Source organism: Rhizopus delemar, genomic scaffold (assembly GCF_000149305.1).
Source record: "Rhizopus delemar RA 99-880 supercont3.16 genomic scaffold, whole genome shotgun sequence".
NCBI classification, from domain to species: Eukaryota; Fungi; Mucoromycota; class Mucoromycetes; order Mucorales; family Rhizopodaceae; genus Rhizopus; species Rhizopus delemar.
The window spans coordinates 652165-673130 of NW_027137842.1; the positions used below are offsets into that span (position 1 = coordinate 652165).

The following is a 20966-nucleotide window of genomic DNA, read 5'->3' on the forward strand; positions in this document are numbered from 1 at the left end:
GTGAATTTTAAACACAAATCACTGTACACATATCTATGCTCTTCATAGCGGCTTATCGATTAACAAATAAGGAAATCAAGTCTTTATTTTCTTTACCTTGTTTGTCCCTGAATTTTCTTTTCTTTTTTTCTAAACCTTCATTTCCACTCATTACAAAAAAAGGAGTAAATAAAAAAAAGTCTCTTTTTTTTTTTCTGTATATTCTTTCATTCTCCATGTCGACTAAAACAACATTGAAAATAAACCAACTTATTCAAGTAAATACCGAAAAGCTTTCAATATTTATATATATTAATACTTTTATTAGGAAAGACAGTTTTATTGGTGGTTAGGGCATGTTTGTGTTGTGTTGAATGGATTAATATACTTTAGTTCTGTATTATCATTCTACTTGAATCCAATTTATTACAAAAGAGCCTATATTGGCGTGCTTTTATCTTATGCTATTGTTATATATAATTCAATCGAAGTAAATGCTATTATTTTGTTTATGTGTTTTACTCATCTTTTTCTAGGCTCAAAAGAGCATTGGTATAAATCTATTGTGTGATGAAAACGTTCATTATTTTGTTGTTGCTTTCTATTGGTTTTCTATTCCTCCTATTACAGGTAAAATACGAAATTACACATTTTAACTATGATTAACATTTGGTAGTGACATTGATACCATTTTTCATATTTTCACTATTTCATACAACAAGCTACATAGCAACTGATATCATTCCATTATTTATACCCAAAATAGAAAAAGGTTCACTTATTGAGAAGCTGAACAATCAAATAAAGTACGTGACAGAAAACTTTCATACAACGGCCATGCAATTTGTAGCCTATATCGAAGTCACCATCATTCCTTGCAGACTCATCATTGGTATTATTTTGTAAGTGATAAATCGATGGACTCAAGACAAAATGTTAATTATGTGTATAGGTTTCATACCTCAGTACTCTCTATCGTTGTGTTTGTTCATTTCTTACGCTTAAGATATTATCTTTGTCGCTATTCAAAAGATGCTGTTCAGAATGTTACTCACTATCTTGATCAATGGTTGCTTTCATCATCATCCAATCACAATACAACATGGGCTATTATTTCAAATCTTTACATCAACTTGAAGCGAATTATGGCTCGTTATGGCAGTTCTCACATTAAATAAATAAAAATCTTGAGTCCCCGCACAAATTCTTTTTTTTTTTGAAAGCACTCGAAAATGTTCATTTTACAATCATTATCTAAAGGAGCCCGTCGTGGTGTTATTCAAAGATGTTATTCGACTAGTTCAAGCAAAGACACGTTTTATTATCGTTATGGAACTCCACTTGTGAAGTGTGTTGTTTTAGCTTCAACAACAAATATTGCCTGGCAATTACTTTGGCAACATTATGAATTTCAAGAATATAGACTCGAATCAAGCAAGACAATACAAACACTTGAAAACAGAATAAAAGAATTGGAACAACATCGTAGTTCTTAAAAATTTTATACACACTTATTCTTCAATATTTCTTTCAAGCATTTTTTGAAAAGACTTGACGGGCAAAAGTATAAGCAAGAACAGCCTTTTTTTTTTAGTTATGGTATGTAGTTGCATCAGCAAAAGCTATAATCTGAAGCTCAAGTCTGTATGTTTAAGAGAAACTAGTTTGACAAAACAAACTTGGGTGTAGCTTGATAATGTGAATTTTGTGATAATAAAAGAGCTAGCATGCTTGATAGGAGATTATTCCTTGTGAGATCCATGTACATAATACGAGCAGCATGAGAAGCAGATGAATAATGGTACTATCTACAGATATTATTCTTTAGCTGGAAGGATTTAAAAAAGAATTGAACGAGTAATGCTTGATAATAGCTAAAATAAATTAGAGTTCATCGTTTTCACAGGATATAAAGTTTATAAGCCACATACAACAATATTACATAATTGAGCTTGCACAGTTTATATATTGTTGTTAGTAAAGGTATGTAAGGGAATTGATAAATTAAAAACATGCATCGAAATGTGACTGCTGCAATAGATGATTGTTGAAGAAATCCCTAAACACTGCTCCTTTGAAAAATCTTTGGGACACCATAGTTTTTTGTCCGGCAGGTTCAATAAACTCCGGGCACCAGGGACATCGTATTTTTTCATTGGGACAACATATAAGCTATTACTTCTTTTTTTATCTACATACGTTCATTTCGCTTCTGATCAACTTGACAACAGAGGGGAGCCAGGACTAATATATAATTTCTAAAATATTTAGGGGGAAAGAGCCAGGTCATTATTTATCTGAGAGTTATCGGCATATTATATGTGTTAACAAGTAGGCTTTGAATAAAAAAAGATACTCGCCTCTACTTGTCTTTTGAAAAGTGTCTAATAATGTTTTTGAAATGATCCCCAAATTTGTTTACACAACTCTTTTCAAAGCTTGCAATGATCTTTAAATAAAACCTAAAATTGTCTGATAAGATTTTTCAATCGTCTCGAATATGGTTAAAAGCAGATGTCTTTCTGTTTAATAAAACATCTGTCTTTTTCTGGTATTTTCTGAGTTCATAAAATAAGCTTTTAAATTACAAAAAAAAAAAAAAAAAAAAAAAAAAAAGATAAAAATCTCAAAGCCGCCTCTTTTCTTATTTTTGACTTCCCCCCTCCTATTTTCTATATATTAAACAAGAGAGTGTGTGTGATGGGAAATACTAATTCAACTTCATCTGTCTACTCAGCTCCTAATGGACATCATTCTATTCGATCCTTTCGTACCAAGAAAAAATTGAGAAGTTTTGGATCAAGTCTAACACTAGATAAACTTGAACTACCTTCTCAAAAAGCCAATGCTTGGAAAAAACAATTTGGAGAAAAGATATTAGATATTAGTAAACCAACAAAGTTTGAACATGGTATTCATGTTGAATATGACGATGGTAGTGGAAAGTTTATGGTAAAATAAAACAATTATATAAAAAGAAGGGGTAATAACTTGAATATTAGGGACTACCTGATGTTTGGCAAGAAAGTTTTCCTAGTAGCGATGTATTAGATACAACTTTTATTCATCCAAGTCTTGTACCTCAATGTAAATTATATATAAAGTGTTCAGCTAGCAAATACTTATCTATAAAGTAGCATCGCATGATCCTTGTATAGGACAACCTTATAATGTAAAACATCACATTCACGTCGAATTAGATCCAAACGGTATGGGGTTTAAGGGTCTGCCGAAAGCATGGAGTGAGACTCTTTCAAAGCGTGCAGATGATGCTTGCTCTGACTTGGATGGATCGACAATGACAAGCTCAAGAAAATCTTCTGTGAAACAACATGACATGGACGATATCGCAGATAATCCAATGACAAACCCAGACTCCATCTATACTGATTTTGCGCTTATTGCTGAAGGAGAATCTGGTCCAATGTTTGTCGCAAAACATGTGGCAACAGATCGAACTGTAAATATCAATATGTACATATCTATCCCTTATTAACCTAGGTTGTGGTGTAGGTAGCGATTAAGAAAATTTCAAAAAGCGCTTCACTCAAGTTGGGCAAAATAAGAAATGAGTTGATCACAATGAAAATGAGTAGGCATCCCAATGTGGTTGAATTCATCACAAGCTATGTCACAAAAGATGAAATTTGGGTAAGCATTATAAATAACATTTGGATGTACGTGCTTATGTGGGAGTGTATAGGTTGTTATGGAATACATGGATGTTGCACTATCAGATATACTTTCAATAGAAATCGACAGTGATGGAAATCAAATAAGATTAGAAGAATGCGTTATTGCTCGAATTACAAGAGATATTTTAAGAGCCTTGACGCGTATTCATAAATTGAATCGCATTCATCGTGACATTCGAAGCGATAATATCTTGTTGAACAGCAGAGGAGAGGTCAAGCTAAGTAAGCACATTGCGTAGGTAAAAGGAAAAAGTAAAATTAACGCTAGAGTAGCTGATTTTGGTCAATGTGCTCAATTGACAAAGCTACAACCGAAAAGAAATTCAATTGTTGGAACACCTTATTGGATGGCACCAGAGCTTATCAAAGGACAATATTATGATGATAAAGTAGATATATGGAGCTTAGGTATTCTTCTTGTTGAAATGGCACAAAATAATCCGCCTTATGTTGAACTTCCACCACTCAAGGTGAGCATAATACAGATACTGGCCAATGTTTAGTAATCATCCGTAGGCACTTTATTTAATTGCATCGAATGGAATACCTCCACTTCAAGAACCTGAGCGTTGGTCAGATGAGTTTAAAGATTTCTTACAGCTATGTATTACATTGGATCCAGCACAAAGACCTGATGCTAATACACTCTTAAGAGTAAGCTTTCATCATTATCACTTTATACAAAAAAATAACGATAATAACAATAGCATCCATTTATTCTTTCATTTGCTGGAACAACCGAAGATATGGTTCAATTAATCGAAAAAGCAAAAATGATTGAACAGACACTTTTAGTCTAATCTATTTATTTACACACACTTATATATAATAACTAATAACAATAATAATGTATGTTATATACCCTCTTATACAAAATCATAAAGATATTTGTCTACTTCAAATCGAACATTCTTTGCTATTGATCGTATAAATTCAAAGTTTACGTTACATTTATATTTCACTCCATCCAACTTATCCATCGCTGTTGTTCTCACTAACAATCGAAGCGTTGTCAAACTTGTAATCTACTATAGTTGTTAGCGAATCATTAGCATAAGCGTCTATTTATCTATGTACCTGAAGCTGTATGTCAATTGTATCCTCAAGTGGTTCATCTAGAATGCTATAAAAAATAGCCAACATACGTTCTACAGGAAATGCCTTGGGTCCCAATAGCTGTTGTCGCATCTTGCCGCCCGACTTATCTACCGCACTCTTTCGCGTTCCACCGCCTCTCTTTTTCTTTCTCTCCTCTGCTGATTTTGCAAAATAACGCACATCAAATCGTGGTGGATTATAAGAAGCCAAATAGGACGCAATCAATAAAAATTTGGTATAATAGGGCAACTCAAATTCAGCTTTTCCTGCCTTGTTCCTTGTTGCCGTCGCTTCATGCGTTTCCTGTGACCATTCGCTACTCGAGATCTCGCGCAAGTACAGTTTTTCTGTGGCCTCGGCAAAGTAGGGTTGTGCCAGCTTGACCAATTTGTTTGTCTCGGTTGGTTGAGCAATACCTTCTTTAAGCGGCTTAATGTAAACTGGAAATAAAAGTGCTGCAAAGTATCGAAGCTCATTCAGATCTTTACAATTATGACAAAAGATGGAATAAATGATTTCTGTAAATCCTGAATAAAACTCGCTCGTCAATTCGACCTGTTCGTTGTCGTCTGTTTGAATCACGGAAGGTTTAAAATCAAATTGTAATATCTTGAGTGTATCTTCTTTAGAATATTCTGAAAATTTGATAAGTAAAGGTTCAACTGCTCCTCCTTTAACTCTAAACTTTTCGAATGGAATATTGGATATTAAAATAACACAAATATCTCTTTCCGTCTAACAATAATTGTTAATAAAAAGTAGGCACTTTTTTTTTTTACTTACTAGTTCGGATAATCGAAGTAAAGAAGATAATATGTTATTTGGTATGTCTCTCAAACGTTCTCCTCTATCCAACATCTACCATTTTTTATTAACGTCAATGCTAAGCTATATAAAATCTCCTTTACCAAAAAAGCAGGTTGCTTATCTCCTATTCCACTTTCACGTATGGCTCTTATGAATTGTTGCACTGTGTCTATTCTTTGATATGAGGTATAGCTGTTGTTATAATTAGGTTCATGTCCGCAAAATCCATCGATCGCGTGTTGAAATAAAAGACGCGGTGTAAAACTCTCTACGCAATTCACAAATGAGACCGAGCTTCCTTGGCGATCGTCCAATATTCTTTTCAAGACGGCTGTTTTTCCTGTAGATGGTGGACCATAAATAAAGATACTTTGTGGTTTTGACGACTATAGAGAATAATAAAAGAATTTAATTTTTGTTGATTGCACAACTCGAATTTATTACGCATTCAAACAATTGGCTTAAAAAGTGAATTTGTTCACTTCTTCCAGGAAAACTTTCGCAAAGCAGACACATTTCTAAAAGAAATAGAAAATCATTTTGATGTGCGTTTTTTTAGACTTGACCGGAATAAAACAAGTCACACCGGAGAGACAAAGGGAGAGGAGCCTTAAACACGCAAAGCATGTTTTGATATTCCCCTCTCCCTCTCTATTAATAAGGTAAAAATGCAAACCAACAGCCAAAATCCATCCATCCTTATCTGTTTGATATAGTTTTTACTATGCAAATCTTTGTAAAGACTTTGACTGGAAAGACCATCACCTTGGAGGTCGAGAGGTAATATATAAACAGAGGGATGAGATGACCACATGTAAATAATACAATTCTTCTAACAGTTCCGACACCATTGACAATGTCAAGCAAAAGATTCAAGACAAGGAAGGTAATGCACGCACAATAGAAGAGAAGGAGCAGTGATAATTGACTTTTGGTAGGTATTCCTCCTGACCAACAACGTCTTATCTTTGCTGGTAAGCAATTGGAAGATGGTCGTACTTTGAGCGATTACAACATTCAAAAGGAATCCACTCTTCACTTGGTTCTCCGTCTTCGTGGTGGTATCATCGAACCCTCTCTTAAGGCTTTGGCCTCCAAGTACAACTGTGAAAAGATGATTTGCCGCAAGTGTTATGCTCGTCTTCCTCCCCGTGCCACCAACTGCCGTAAGAGAAAGTGTGGCCACACCAACCAACTTCGTCCCAAGAAGAAGCTCAAATAAACTATCCGTTGTATGTTTGTGTCCTTTCGAGCAAAACAACAATTTTTATATATTAAAATCTATTTCTGATTTATTTGTATGAATGTGTGTGGGAGAGTGTATGCAGATAGAAAAGAGAAAACGAATCTTCATCCTTTTTCTTTGTTTTTTTATTGTGATTTGTTTACAAGTCATCATCTTCTTCGGGAAGAGGTTGAGCAGCAGCTTCTGCCATTTCATTATTGTATTGTGCCATCAAGTTTGCATCAATTTGAACTTCAGGAGGAGCTAAGGCAGGGGCAGCAACAAAATCTAATTGGGGGTTACCAGCCAACTTACGAGCTAACCACAAGAAGGGCTTTTCAAAGTTGTAGTTGGATTTAGCAGAGATATCATAGTACTGCAAGTTCTTCTTTCGGTGGAAAGTGATAGTCTTGGCCTTGACTTTACGTTCCTATCAATCGATTGAATACAACTGCTTATTTATCTGTACGACGCCATCATCAATTTACCTTAATATCAACCTTGTTACCGCAAAGAACAATAGGAATGTTTTCACAAACACGAACTAAATCACGGTGCCAGTTGGGAACATTCTTGTAAGTAATTCTAGAAGTGACATCAAACATGATAATAGCACATTGACCACCAATGCTACAAGATGATGAATATAAGCATTATAATATATTCATTTATACTCACTAGTAACCATCACGAAGACCACCAAACTTTTCTTGACCGGCAGTATCCCAAGTGTTGAAAACAATCATACCAACGTTGGTATGGAATTGAAGAGGGTGAACTTCAACACCAAGAGTGGCTAATGAATAGTGATTAATATCCCATTTACAACTCTTCATCTTTCTCTTTACCAACATATCTCTTTTCGAATTCACCAGTCAAGTGACGCTTAACAAAAGTGGTTTTACCGGTACCACCATCGCCAACTACAAGATGAAGAATTAATTTCTAGTCTGCACATTTATTGTTACTGATTTACCGAGGACAAGCTTGAATGTAGGTTCGCTTTGGGGTTGTTCAGCCATCTACGCATCATATAAGTATCCAACTCACGTACATCCATCTACTCTACTTACCTCTAAAGATTAAAGAATAAGAAAAAAAGAGAGGAGGATGAAGGGAGGGGGGGGGGGTTGTGTATGGCATATGCATGTGCTTTGCTTGCGTGTGTCTATGTGTGCGAGTGTTCATATGTAGTGAGACGATGCTGAGTAACAATGTTCTGGGCCGGCACTACAGCTGAGAGTTAATTTGTGCTACGATGCATGTCATTGACCTGAAAAAAATGTCTGCATCCTTACTCCCTGTCTTTCTTACAGTTTGGCTCATAGCCCTTTTTCTTGATCCCTCCATTGAAGTAGCAAGTTTCTTTAGATTTGGGTATATCATCATTGAATGATTTGTAGTTTGGTATTTCCACAAACTAGTGTTCCATGAGATTACCAAATTTGGTAATAAAACAGGTTAGTGAACCTTAAAGAACAAAAAGAAACAGAGCAAGATGTTTTCAAAAAGTATACAAACAAGCAATACATGAGTGAGTTTATTTATATTTTTGTATTGTGTATTTTTTCACAAATAAGGGCAGTCTAATTCACGTTAGAATACATAAAAGTAAACAATGACAGTGTTTACCTCATCTACAAGTTGTTTTGAAGTCATCAACATATTTACATTGTCATAATTTAACGGTAAGTGAATTCTTTTACGTCTTGATCTTGTTCTTCTAGTTCTATTATCTAAAATACTACTTTTTGATTCATCCAGCATCAACCGAATATAGGGTATATACTCCATCATGATCACATCCTTTCTAGGTTGATATATCATTCTTAATGGCAACAATCTCTCAATTGCCTCTCTATCCTCTTCATAGGCTAGCGACCTGGCACGATCAAGGTTTTGCCATGTGTTTGTGTAAGTCGATTGGCATAGAGCGCTAGAATACATTCGGATATCATTGGATATTATATCTGTTGCTTCTTCTGTCAAAAGATTTGTATATCCAACAACAGCATCCGCTGTGGATATCTGGACCTATTCAGTTACAATTATTCAAATCACAGATAATTTAGTAAGGAGAGTTTACCAGTAGTCTGTGATCCTTTGGTTCCAACCAAGCATCCATAAAAGCTTCATTTTCTAGATTATCAAGTATATTTTCTAAGCTATCTTGATCCTTCATTTCTGAATCTTCTTCGTGACGTATTGCAGATTGATAACAGCGTGTCAATCGATCGCTGTCTACCGCGGTCTTTGAGAAAACATCATAGGGAGGATTGCAATTGCCAAGATAGGTTTGAAAAGGATGCGGTACACCACGATACAATTCTAACAAGTGTAAGAGTTGTCGTATATCACAGCCAATCAAAGAAATAAGTCCTATTAAATCTGCTGGATCTACTTGATACCCTTCTGCATAGCATACTAGGCATAAGTAAGGCAACAATTCGTCCATGGTCGGTGGCTGAATATCAAGGACGGTTTGAAGGTATAAGCTTTCGAAAGGCACTTGATCAGGATCTAATCTACCAAATTAGCGCCCTCCTCACATGTATGTATGTCTTTTTACCGTTGCAAGTCATAATGATGGGCCTTTTACTATTTTGAGAAAGTTCAATTACAGACGTCCAAAATCCTTTGTCTTCTTCGAACAATAGATCCACTTCTTCCAGTAGAATTAAGCTCTGCTTAGGCCCCTGCTGCTGCTCTGTGGCTGTTGTCGTTGGCTGCTTTTTGCGTACGAAATGGCTCAGCAAGAGACCACCGTTCGTCTTTTTCTCTTGTGGTATAGTATGATTCATCCCCTTGGAGGACAGAAACGGGTTCAGTTTCCTCTTCTTTTTCTTTTTATTATTCTCATCTTCTTCCATCGTCTTTTTAATTTCTAATTTATTATGAAAAGTAACAAGATGACTCTTTGTCATTTCGCCCAAGGCTGAAACAATATCCTTTCCAGACCGTTTACTACCTGCGTTGACTTCAAACACTTCATATCCCTCTTGTTCTGCTGCTGTATACACCAATGCAGTCTTGCCCACGCCATAATCACCTACGATCAAGACCACATTCGACCTCACCCCCTTTTCTTCCTCTTCTTGCTGTTGTTTAATGGCCTTTTTTCTAGCTGCTGCAGGAGAGATCATGAAATCGTCATCATCGTCTTCTACTCTCTTTGCTCGTTTACTCATCAAACGATCAAAAGCGCTCTCCTCGTTTTCTTCTTCCATAAAGTCCAAAGACGTGTTCTTTTTCTTGCTCTCCTCCTTCTCACAAGGTGCTGCTGTAGGTTTGATCTTCATTTGATGCAGCCAGTTTTTAAGGTAGACATGGTTATGTTTAGGGCCCAACAGTCCATCGACCGTCCTCGGTCTGTATTTTTCTATCCAACTCTGTCTATTTTCATCTTTGGGTTGAGGCCCCATAATCCTTCGAAGCAGTCGCACACAGGAAGGAAACGTATGCCAATCAGGAAACTGGCCATCAAGCCATTCTTTCACTGCCTTCTCACCCTGAATCTTTTTTTTCTTGTCGGTCCTTTTTGGCATACGATGGGTCACTGAGGGAAGTCGGTTGAAGTCCAACCAAGGGTGATGCTGATGCACAATGTGTTGAATATGATTTGCATTTTCTGTTCGATACAGAGGTGTCAGTGGTACTTGAGAGCACATTCGACGGATAGGGAAATGCCCTTGTTTGTAAATGGATCGATCCAATCTAGAAAATTCATGATCATATTGCTCTTTTTGACATGCTGGCTTTTTGATGCGACCATAAAAGTTGAATTCGGTCTTTTCTGTCGGCAGTGAAGGTACGAATTCTCGAAGGATGGCGGTCGAGCTTTCGGCCTTCAGAGGCTCCTCTGAAAGTAGCTTGGGATAGGTGGTTGGTGGTTGCTTGGTGAAGACAAAGGGTTTGCTGGATTTCTTGTGTTTATGGCTGGGTTCAGATGGACCAATAAGTCCAGGTTGTGGAATGATGGTCCGAAGTTCTGTTATATTGGTCTCTTGCTGTTCTTGCTGATTTGTGCTTTGCTGAGGGTCATTCAGTTGCTGATCATTGTCTTGCTGCTGTTGATCGATGTCTTGATGAGGCGTTGGTTGCTGTATAAGGATCTCTTCTTGATTGACTTGTTTGGGTATTTTAGCATAAGGAAGAGTAGATTGCTTAGTTCTTTTTGAAGGCTCTTGTGAAATAGGTTTTACTGGCCTTCTCGGTTTAAAGAAAGGATGAACCGATTTATCCGAATGGCTCATTAGAGTTCAACACAAAAAAAAAAAAAGAGTAACGCGTCAGAAGAAAAAAATATTCAATTTAACAAGCGCTATTTTACGCGTTAAATATAATTATGCATTCTTTTTATATATGGAAATCTAATGGGGTATCATTGTTTGTTTATCATCTCTACTTTTATATGTGAGATAGCTATGAAGTATTCGTCTATACAATTACCTTTCTTCTATTTCATCGTCCTCTTCTTCTAATGGATAATTGGACAATACCCGACCCAATATTTTATATTCAAATTCAATACATTTTTCTCCTTGCTTGATCATATCATTTGTCACCCGATGTAGTCTTTGAAATAACTCATCATTCTTCCAATCATCGTCGTCGTCATCGTCCTATATAAATAGTAAGCTTTTTGCTCATTTTACACACTAGCCAACTTGCATTATTTGCTTGTTCTTGTTTTATTGCATATTGTTGTTGTACATGTGCAAGCATGGGATCCACTTCCTGATATTGTGCTCCATTCGATTGCTTCTTCAATTGCAATATTTGTTGTGCTTGCTTTTTCACTGTTTCTTCCAACATGGCATTAACTACAAGTAATGACTTCAATGATAGTTCCAAATCTTCTATCTTTTGAAATACGTCAATTTAATTAGACAACAAGGGCATCTTTATTACTTTTCTATTCGTTCGTGCTTCATTCACTTCAGGTTCCTCTTCTTCTTCATCTTCTTCTTCTTCACTGTCCGACAGATCCTCCTCCTCTTCCTCTTCCTCTTCCTCCTCCTCTTCCTCTTCTTCCTCTTCCTCTTCTTCGCTATCATCCACTTGCTGTTCTTGTTCTTTTTGTCTTGAAATAAGCAGCTTTTCATGCTGCTCTTTATTAAATATTGTATACTTGTTGTTACCATGGTTACTACCCACTTCACTCAATGATATATGATGGCCGTTATTGTTTGGTGTGCTAATAGGTCCCAAGACAGAACGTGATAAACGAGGTCTTATACTGTTCTCTGGCACATTATTCAGTGGTTTGATAACTTTCGGTAGCCCGTTGCTTGGTTTGTATATTTCAATCGATGGCCGATGACTAAGTTGTTGTTTTTTAGGTGAATAAACACTAAATCCAGATTTCTCCACAATGTTGGTGGCCACCTTAGGTTTTCGAATAGTAGATGATGCTGTACTAGAACTTGAAAGAACAGAAGAAGGACCTCGTTTATATGTTGTTGCGGTAGTAGGTCGAATAATATTAGTTGCCTTGGGTTGACTAGGTTCTCTTGTGGTTTTCATGAATTCGTACAAGAAGAAAAAAAAAAAAGGAGAAGGGACTTTTTTTTTTTTTTCATTAATTAATTTGGGTCACCCTTTTTCTTTAGGGTATTCGAACATGCTTTTTTTTAAGGAAAAATGATATGATTTATAAGCTTTAAGATTTTTTTTTCTTTCTTTCTTTAGTGTAGAATGATTGTTTTCTATAACTTTACAAAAATCAATAACCAAGTTTTTTTTTTGTGGGGGAAAATAAGCTTCTTTCTACCTTGAATATTTATCTTTTAAAGCAAGTGATCATATTATGCTCTTTATAGTTATTTATCATCTTTAAGAAAAAAGGGGCTCCTTATCATCTTTTTCGTAAAAGTGGTTGAACAAATAGCTGAACTTGTAATAGGATTGAAATCGTTGATAAAGAAAAAAATAAAGTAGAATAAAAAACAATGCACTTTTCAATCATTTATTTGTTCACAAGAAATAAACCCCCAACAACTTTTTTTTTTGGAGAAAACAAACAAAAATTTAATACTACATAAAATACACATGTTTATTGACATATTGCGTATGCTGTTGATTCAATTATTCTTGATGCCAATATATGCAAGCACATGCGTAATGTATTTCAATCAAGGGTATCTTATTTTTATTAACAAGACATTCAAGTCTGAAAGACAAACAGAAAGAACAGGCTGTGATGAAAGGATTTGTTATTAAATTTGCTTCTTTGCATCTCCTTTATATTCATAGGAATCATAAAATGTTGAGTACTTTATTATTCTATCCTCGAATGGGCACAACAGACTGTCTACTTGCAAAGAAAGAGAGACAAGGCTATAGATGTTTGTGTAGTACTTGTGCACAGTCAACTGATCTAGGTTGATTCTACATGAACTCATTCATATTTAACAGATGTACATCACACTGACAATGGGAATACTCATAACCTTGACATAACTTAGTAAATGAGTCAAAAATCAGTCTCTCAAACAAGAGCTACCATCCTGATAACCTTCACTTGTTGCTCTGAAAGAGGGGGATGTATCTTTTCTATTCGAACTTTACTTGTATTTGAATGTGTATCGTGCATTTAATCCCAATCACAACAACACAAATAGTCAAAGGGGCCTTTCTAATGGTATATTGCTTGTTCACCTTTTGGATATTTTTGGTAATCATAAAAAAAATGAAATGAAAGCAAATCGGGCTCTGCATTCTTTTGATTTGTTTGTCAAAAAAAAAAAGAAAATAGATTGAATGATTCCTTGTCGTTTGTATTGTAATAGTCTAAGCATAGGTGAGAAATGGAATCATTTTTCGCAAGGAAATTGAATGATACAATTGAGTATTTGTACACAGACACAATGAGATAAAACATCCAACTGTGTACCAGTAAAAGTCTTTTTGGATGCACGTAAGAAAAGAAGTAGTCTAGAAAAATAAAAAAAAGTCAAAGATGGCACAAAGATTGACTTGTTCAATGCATGGCGTATTTAGCATTGAGAGAACGCTAGCAAGCGTATTGAAATGATCAAATGTTGCTGCCTATGCACGGACTATGAAAAAAAAGGGGGGTGGGACTTTTGACGTATCACAATTTTCTTTATTCTCACATGCATACTATTTTCAGAAAGTAATGTCGCACTTTTGCCACTTTTTATAATACAACGACTATATAAAAACAACAGATCAGCGTGACATTTACTCTTAAAAAACATGTACAATCACCGCAATACCAGGATCGTTACTAGATTTTCAGTAGACTTTGGAAATGTTTCAAGATTATGAGAACGATATTTTATTTATTGGTGCTGATTAATTTGTATTTTCAAACTAATTCTTGAGCATTTAATCCAAGCTAGAGAGAACCAAGGCCATTCAAGAGCTCGGACCGTTCTGTTTCTACTCAAAAAAATGCCTCTAGCACAATGTCTAATTCGCGGTTATCCATCATCTATCAATATTCTTCACTCCTCAAACGTCTTTTTATATCCAATCCATACATAAAAAATTAGTTTTCTTTGACCCCTTTGTTATTGAAGCAGTGTGCCGATTGAGATCACTACATCTTGGCTTATTTTCACCCTCGATAACCCTCTAATCTACTTCTCGTAATATACCTGACGCCATCTTTGTCTCTTTGTTTATGATGCATGTGTAGTCTATGACTGTAGGCTAATTTTAGACATGTTTCTGGACTAGTGAGCGAAAATTGAGGATCTCCTACTAAATCTAAAGATGGAGATGTGATGATATTTAGGCCTGATTTGTTTTGAATCTCATGTTTTCGTCAGCCTTGTTTTGCATTGATTCAATAATTTCATTGTACTTTTTGAGTTCTCCGATACATAAGGGTGCTATTTGACGCGTCAAGTTTTTCTGTATTACGAATTGAATGGTGGATGATAGAATTCAAAATAGTCATCGATACAAAGACGTAACTTTTACCAAGCATAATCTCATAGTTGTTTTTATATCAGTTTTCATAGTAATGATTGAAAAAAAAAAATTTCGGGAATCCAGCTTCAAAAAAATAGCTCTGAGCACAGGTGTGCTTCTACACTCTTCATAACAAAATCAACTACTTTGATATTCAATTTTACGTGCTTTTCTTATGCTCTCTTCCTACGCCAACGGTACAAAAATTCACTGATTCATTCAAAAAGAAAATTACAAACAGCAGCTATCTCCATCTGACTACACTTAATCACTCTCGTTTTAACTGGAAAGATTACTTCCAGCCATATTGTCAACCCCCTTTTTAAGTTTCATAAAGGCATTCATTAGCATATTTATCAAGGATGTCTTGTGATGAAGGCAAAAACGAAACTTCACTATCCAACTGAAGACAAACTACCAACAATGTCAAACAAAAGGTTACACAGGAAAAGCAACAAGAGCTGAAGAATGAGTATCCCTACTTTTTTAGGGGAGAAAGGAGGATGTCAATAACGATGCTCTAAAAGAGATCAACAACATTTGAATCGATCGAATTGAAAAAGACCAATGCTTTTTATGCGAATTCGTTTTCGTGAACATTTTAAAATAAAATTTTACAGAGTGTTGATTGTAGCAAGAAGCTATACACAAAATAATACTTTAACGTGTATGAAAGGTCATAAAGACATGCATCAAGTATTTTTTTTAGATGTTTTGAAGAAAGCTTTAAAATGGATCCTATCCGATGATCACCCCACTCTCCTCTCATGGTCATTTTTCTTTTGAAACTAAACATATCTGACCGTCTCAAAACGGCGCCCCCCTTTTTTTTTCGAGAGTGTGCATAATACCTTTGGGTAACAGCTAATTCAATGGCTACTTTCAAAAGCCTGTTATCTCCCCCCCCCCTGTCCACTCTCCTCTCAGTCTTTCTTTTTTTTTGGAATTTAACTAGTTGAACAATTAAGACAAACAAAAGTGAGGCCAACCTCTTTTAAATCAAAAACTGTTGGTGACCCATTTCAAGAAAGAAAAAAAGATACAAAAAAAAAAGCTACTAAAATCAAATATTTAACTTTAGCTGAGAGATTTTTTTCCAAATTATTTTTGAGAATTTCTGGTTTATATTTGAAAAATAAGATTAAGCATAGCTCTTTTGAGAATGATGATTAGAATATCAACAGCCAGTGATCCTATTTCTCTTGGATATCGTTAGCATTGTCTCAATACTCGGTAGATGCATTTGAAAAATGTTTGAAGAGTGAGCCTATTTAAAGTTTTCATTTATGCTTTTCCAAAAAATAAAGATCGTTTATTGAAGTATGTCTATTAGAAAAGTCAGACATTGAAAGGATATAAACTAACCTTCATCACTTTATTTCCATCCTTTCAGGCCTTGTGGCAAAGTTCAAGTGTGATTTTATTTCTCATCCATTCATTTAAAAGGCCGCTCATTGGCGTTGGGCTAATGTATGACTATTGAGAATATGTTTGTGCGTCACATAAATAAAATACCATTTACAAAGAAAAAAAAAAAAACTATTGAGAATATGTTTTTATTCTTTGTGTAAAATAAAGATAAATAGTATTTCAAATAAAGCAAAAAAAACCATTTTTATTTTTCTTTCATCATCGTCCCCCTATTTACAACCTCTCTCTTTCTTTCCCTTTTATATACAAAATATTGTTTCTTTTTTTTTTAAAAAAAAAAACCATCCCTACCGAGATTCAGTGTAACGTAACATCACGTCAGAATAAGAAAGAAAAAAAAAAATAAAGCCGTTTTTGTGTGCTACAGTTTTTATTAAGAAGGGTTCATATTATTGTAATTTTTTTTTTTTTTCTATTTTTTAGTAAGGAGAATATTTGCAAAAGAATTGAGGTAATTCAAGAAATGAATTTGACAAAGAGGAAGTGGAGGAAGTAGAGGAAGAAGAGGAAGGTTGTGGTGAATTGGGTAGTCTTTGCTGTGCCATCTTTTCTTGTCTTGCCATTGATCTAGAATATCTTAAACCACAGGCATTACATAGACTAAATCAATCGTTAGCTCTCTTTATTGTAAATTCATTTCTTTTTACGTTTTATGACCAGAGGGGCCCCTACGCCATTCAGGACTTGATTGAGTACCACAACTTTGGCATTTGTACGGATGGTCTTCTTGATTTGAATGCTTGATTGAATATCTATTTGTTTTATTATTGGGTATCTTGTATCCATCCACTGCTACAGGCCTGTCACTAGATCAGTAAGTGGTTTACATCATTCATCCCTAGGTTACCGCTTCTTTACTATAAGAGTGATAATAAAGGAAATATGTCCATAATCAATATAAAGGCTTTGTAAATAAACATTATCTGGTGTGATTCGAGAAGGTTGTTGAACACATCGAAAGCAAGACACAACACCTGGTGATACGGCCGGACGGTCATCTAGTATTTCGTGGGGATAGTGATCGGGCCATGATAGTATCACAGATTTTGTTTGATTGTTGATAACTTGAAGTATACGTTGTGGTGCTGTTTTGTTGTTTAAACAATAATTTTTAAATGATTGAAGCAAGTTGTGCTGAATGTCATCCATCGAATTCATTCCACAGGTTGATCCTATATTGATGATAAGAAACATATAGTCATCATTAGCCCCAATTACCCTTTTCTTGTTGATGAAAAAAGGCCAACACTAAATCATCTGTGGCTACATACATGATGATGTCTACCACAACCCATGAAGCATAATAAATATGTTTCTATTCTTTTGTTATTCACTTGTTACCAACATCTTACACAAACCTGACTATAATCTTTTAATCGGCATCTGCAAATAAAAAAAAAAAAAACATATAAGCAATGGATCATGATGACATGATTATTATTATTATTACTTTGTAACAGATCCAGCAAGTAATTTTGACCTCATAAATTGATAAAGATCTTTCTTTGCTAAATCCATTTCTTCAGGATGAATGAGATCAAATAATGAAATTCCTTTTAATTTCATATTGAACGAATTATAAATAAACTTTAATTCATCATTCGTTAAAATAGCCCACATACACGCGTTCATTTTTCAAAATAAAAAAAAAAATAAGGAAAAAAGAACAAAAAAAAAAGAGAGAGAGAAGAGAAAGAGAATTTTTTATTCTTGTTTGGTATGGCAAAAAAAAAAAAAAAAAAAAAAAAAAAAAAAAAAAAAGAAAGAGAGAGAGAGAGAAAGCTCCCTTAAAAGAACATTTTCCTTCTTAATTGCAATCTTTGGGTATTACACAAACTTTTTTTTTTTTTTTTTTTTTTTTTTTTTTTTTTTTTTTCTTCTTATTGATCGAAAACTGCACTTGATCGAAAAAAAATGTGTTACAAAGACGTGTCTTCTTCCATTTGATTTCCATTTTCATCTCGTACCACTAAATCTGCCTTGACCCAATTCTCAATTTTTGGATAATTCATTCTCTCATCCAATTGTTCTTGACTCCAAGCCAACATTTTTAATAGATTGGGTAATTTGGGATCCTTTTCTTGAGATTGGTTGATCAAGATCGCCGCATTCAGTTCGCTCGCTGTCTTTTGTCGTTGTCCCGGATGAAGCAGCTCTCCCACCGGACTGTCTATCGTGTCTTGAAATGCCAACAGAGCCATCGTCCGTTCGAGTTCTGCTAGAAATTCAGGATGTTCTTCTCCTCTGGGCGCCATTTCTTCGGTTGCAAACTCAAGTGCTTCCTGAAACGCTCCTTGACGAATAAGCTCAATCAATCTTTGCTGTTGAAGATGAAAAGAAAGTTGAGGATTTGTATCTAGAATCTGTAGGCTGTATCGTAAGCAAAAAGGCAAGCATAAAAGCTATTTTGTATTCGTCAAGAGTCCCCTTACCTCTGGATTTAACTCATTGACTAAATCAATAGCCGTGTCAATATCACCCGATTGAACAGCATGTCGAATGTCCATTCTTTCTTGTATTGACTGCAAGTCAACTGTTGGCTCTAGACCACTTTCTAAACTAAACTGCTCTGCCGCGTCTCTATATCCTTCAACTACCAAATAATTCATTACAAGTTGATTAAGATCCCTACAACATTGAAACTAATTAATTCCCTTCCTTCCTTCATCCCTTTCACTTACTGTTTGTTCACTTTGACTTCTGCTAAACGTTGTTCCCATTCTTCTTTAGAAACCGTTTTCTTTTTCTTTTCGTTCTCTGTTGAACTCATCGACAAAGGGGAAAAAAGGAGGCGGAAAATGTGTTTCCACTTTGGGTTCATACATTTTTTTTACAGATCCTGTGGGCCAATGAGAATCGATGTTTGTTTGCATTGATTTCTAAAATTAGGAAGCACATGAAAATTGTAGTTCCGATCCGTTTCTTTCATGATTGTCATCCGTGTTTCTCCCTCTCTTTAGAAAGATAAATCAGACTATGGACGACTCCAAAGAAAGAGCACACACACACACGCTTTTCATCTGTGATGTGTAAGTCATCCTTCATAGGTTGGAATCCAGTTAAAAGTATTTCAAGTAAGGTTGGGTTCAATTGACGAATGAAATAATTGCAAAGATGTGTTGTTTTTCTTTTGGGTTTATTCAGTAATATAAAATAGAAATAAGCAGTACTAACGATAAGGTAGCTACCTCTCTTTTGATATAGCATGGACTAAATGAAAGAAAGAAAAGACTATTTGATCCAATTGAACTTGATAGACTTTATTGTAAAAAATAAACCAGAGATCAGCCAGTATACTGCTTCATGTTCAAAATGTGAAGATACTACAGTCATAGGCTATGTCCATGATAAATTAATTGCCTTCCTTTGATGTATTGCATTAATCAATGTGAAGAAGAGTAGGGTGATATTGAAATTTCAAAATTTTATTTATAAACTGTACAGCAACTTTCTTATACATGCGTTTTGTTCCAAGCTACACACTCTTCAAAAGTAACACCATTTCCACCAAAAATATCCAAAGCGCTAATAAAGAATTAATAACAAACATACCAAACAATGCTTCTTGTTACCTTCCAAATGTTAAGTCTACTTTTCCATTAGATAATTGATCCACCAACTTTAAATCTTCCAAAGCTATAAAGAGAATTAATATACAATTGAGTATACATCCAAAGAAAAACTTACATCTTCCTCCACCTGCATAAGTTGTAGGAATAGTGGTCCATTCACCCAGACCTAAGAAAAGAACAGAAAAGGATGATGATTAGACAAGTACAAAATCTATTTTTCTTATTTTACATTTAACCAACTCTTGATCTATTCCGTTGCAAAGACCCTCAACATCTGCAGCATGAATTAAAAATTCACTACAGTATTGAGCTAATAAATCCAGTGATTCTATTGTCTGTGTCAGTATAGATGCTACGAGTGAAATAGACAAAGGCACCTTTATTCACTTCCATATCAGTCATCGTTTGCCATTTATTCATAGCCACAATCCATCGATCCTCCTTTCTTCGACAACTAAATACCAAGTTATCCAACGAGCCCCACACACCCTCACTCTCTCTCTCTTTTTACCTCACATCGACGACTAATCTATCTTTACCAACACGCTCACATAATTGAACAAGTCTATCTAATGAAAACTTTCCTTCAGGAAATAACCAACTGGTCACAATCACTTTAGAGGCACCAAGCGATAACCAGTATTCAGCATTATCAATCGTAATACCACCACCTACTTGAAGTCCACCAGGCCAAGTCTCTAAAGCTTCCTTGGCTGCTTCATCATTATTAGGTCCAAGTTTGATGACATGACAACGTGTCACTTGGTTATCTTTGTAAAGTTTAGAATAATAACTGGGCTGTTCTCTAACGCGAGACCATTAGATCGATTACAACTAATCCTGATAATAGCTTCTTACTCGGATACAAAATTGGTCGTCAGCTGTTCAGGTGAATGATCAACAAGTGAACCACCTACAATCTGCTTCACTTTGCCATGATGAAGATCAATGCAACCGTTAAATCGTGTCATTTTGACAGGTTAAAAAAAAAAAAAAAAAAAAAAAGCTAAAAATACAGCGGACAGGTGGACTTTATAATAGTCTACTTCTTTTCTTCCCTTCCAATGACAATATATAAATTTGGTCCTCACTTGATTAAAGATTTCTCAGTATTTTATAAAATCAAAGTAACACTTGGTATTGTCAACCTGAAGCCCTATGCACCCGTAGTAGAGTTTAATGCAGTCATTACAAAAAGTAACTCGAGTTTATATA

General features: G+C 35.1%; 10 protein-coding genes across 10 annotated transcripts; 3 read left to right on the top strand and 7 right to left on the bottom strand.

Annotated features, from left to right (window-relative positions):
* Positions 1–215: 215 nt before the first annotated feature.
* On the top strand, positions 216–1157 carry RO3G_15524 (uncharacterized protein; the record flags this gene model as incomplete). The annotated part of the gene is made up of 5 exons (XM_067670108.1): positions 216–257; positions 308–469; positions 516–609; positions 746–881; positions 932–1157. The coding sequence occupies 5 exons, from the start codon at positions 216–218 to the stop codon at positions 1155–1157; spliced, it is 660 nt and encodes a 219-aa protein (XP_067526209.1).
* A 1522-nt stretch (positions 1158–2679) lies between these two features.
* Positions 2680–4474, top strand: RO3G_15525 (uncharacterized protein; the record flags this gene model as incomplete). Its single annotated transcript, XM_067670109.1, has 8 exons — positions 2680–2931; positions 2982–3066; positions 3117–3439; positions 3493–3630; positions 3683–3896; positions 3948–4144; positions 4191–4328; positions 4382–4474. The coding sequence occupies 8 exons, from the start codon at positions 2680–2682 to the stop codon at positions 4472–4474; spliced, it is 1440 nt and encodes a 479-aa protein (XP_067526210.1).
* Positions 4475–4646: 172 nt separating this feature from the next.
* On the bottom strand, positions 4647–5637 carry RO3G_15526 (uncharacterized protein; the record flags this gene model as incomplete). The annotated part of the gene is made up of 3 exons (XM_067670110.1): positions 4647–4735; positions 4820–5507; positions 5635–5637. The coding sequence occupies 3 exons, from the start codon at positions 5635–5637 to the stop codon at positions 4647–4649; spliced, it is 780 nt and encodes a 259-aa protein (XP_067526211.1).
* A 666-nt stretch (positions 5638–6303) lies between these two features.
* Positions 6304–6801, top strand: RO3G_15527 (ubiquitin-60S ribosomal protein L40; the record flags this gene model as incomplete). Its single annotated transcript, XM_067670111.1, has 3 exons — positions 6304–6359; positions 6419–6465; positions 6518–6801. The coding sequence occupies 3 exons, from the start codon at positions 6304–6306 to the stop codon at positions 6799–6801; spliced, it is 387 nt and encodes a 128-aa protein (XP_067526212.1).
* Positions 6802–6964: 163 nt separating this feature from the next.
* RO3G_15528 (GTP-binding nuclear protein GSP1/CNR1) lies at positions 6965–7826 on the bottom strand (the record flags this gene model as incomplete). Its single annotated transcript, XM_067670112.1, has 5 exons — positions 6965–7234; positions 7293–7434; positions 7483–7600; positions 7653–7727; positions 7781–7826. The coding sequence occupies 5 exons, from the start codon at positions 7824–7826 to the stop codon at positions 6965–6967; spliced, it is 651 nt and encodes a 216-aa protein (XP_067526213.1).
* Positions 7827–8872: 1046 nt separating this feature from the next.
* On the bottom strand, positions 8873–11057 carry RO3G_15529 (uncharacterized protein; the record flags this gene model as incomplete). Its single annotated transcript, XM_067670113.1, has 2 exons — positions 8873–9324; positions 9374–11057. 2 exons carry the CDS (start codon positions 11055–11057, stop codon positions 8873–8875), a joined length of 2136 nt encoding a protein of 711 aa, XP_067526214.1.
* A 628-nt stretch (positions 11058–11685) lies between these two features.
* RO3G_15530 (uncharacterized protein) lies at positions 11686–12330 on the bottom strand (the record flags this gene model as incomplete). Its single annotated transcript, XM_067670114.1, has 1 exon — positions 11686–12330. The coding sequence occupies one exon, from the start codon at positions 12328–12330 to the stop codon at positions 11686–11688; it is 645 nt and encodes a 214-aa protein (XP_067526215.1).
* A 5003-nt stretch (positions 12331–17333) lies between these two features.
* On the bottom strand, positions 17334–17745 carry RO3G_15531 (uncharacterized protein; the record flags this gene model as incomplete). The annotated part of the gene is made up of 3 exons (XM_067670115.1): positions 17334–17351; positions 17532–17562; positions 17630–17745. The coding sequence occupies 3 exons, from the start codon at positions 17743–17745 to the stop codon at positions 17334–17336; spliced, it is 165 nt and encodes a 54-aa protein (XP_067526216.1).
* Positions 17746–18098: 353 nt separating this feature from the next.
* RO3G_15532 (uncharacterized protein) lies at positions 18099–18686 on the bottom strand (the record flags this gene model as incomplete). The annotated part of the gene is made up of 2 exons (XM_067670116.1): positions 18099–18500; positions 18612–18686. 2 exons carry the CDS (start codon positions 18684–18686, stop codon positions 18099–18101), a joined length of 477 nt encoding a protein of 158 aa, XP_067526217.1.
* Positions 18687–19631: 945 nt separating this feature from the next.
* On the bottom strand, positions 19632–20722 carry RO3G_15533 (phosphoribosylformimino-5-aminoimidazole carboxamide ribotide isomerase; the record flags this gene model as incomplete). Its single annotated transcript, XM_067670117.1, has 6 exons — positions 19632–19704; positions 19752–19815; positions 19867–19917; positions 19981–20103; positions 20291–20556; positions 20610–20722. 6 exons carry the CDS (start codon positions 20720–20722, stop codon positions 19632–19634), a joined length of 690 nt encoding a protein of 229 aa, XP_067526218.1.
* Positions 20723–20966: the final 244 nt, after the last annotated feature.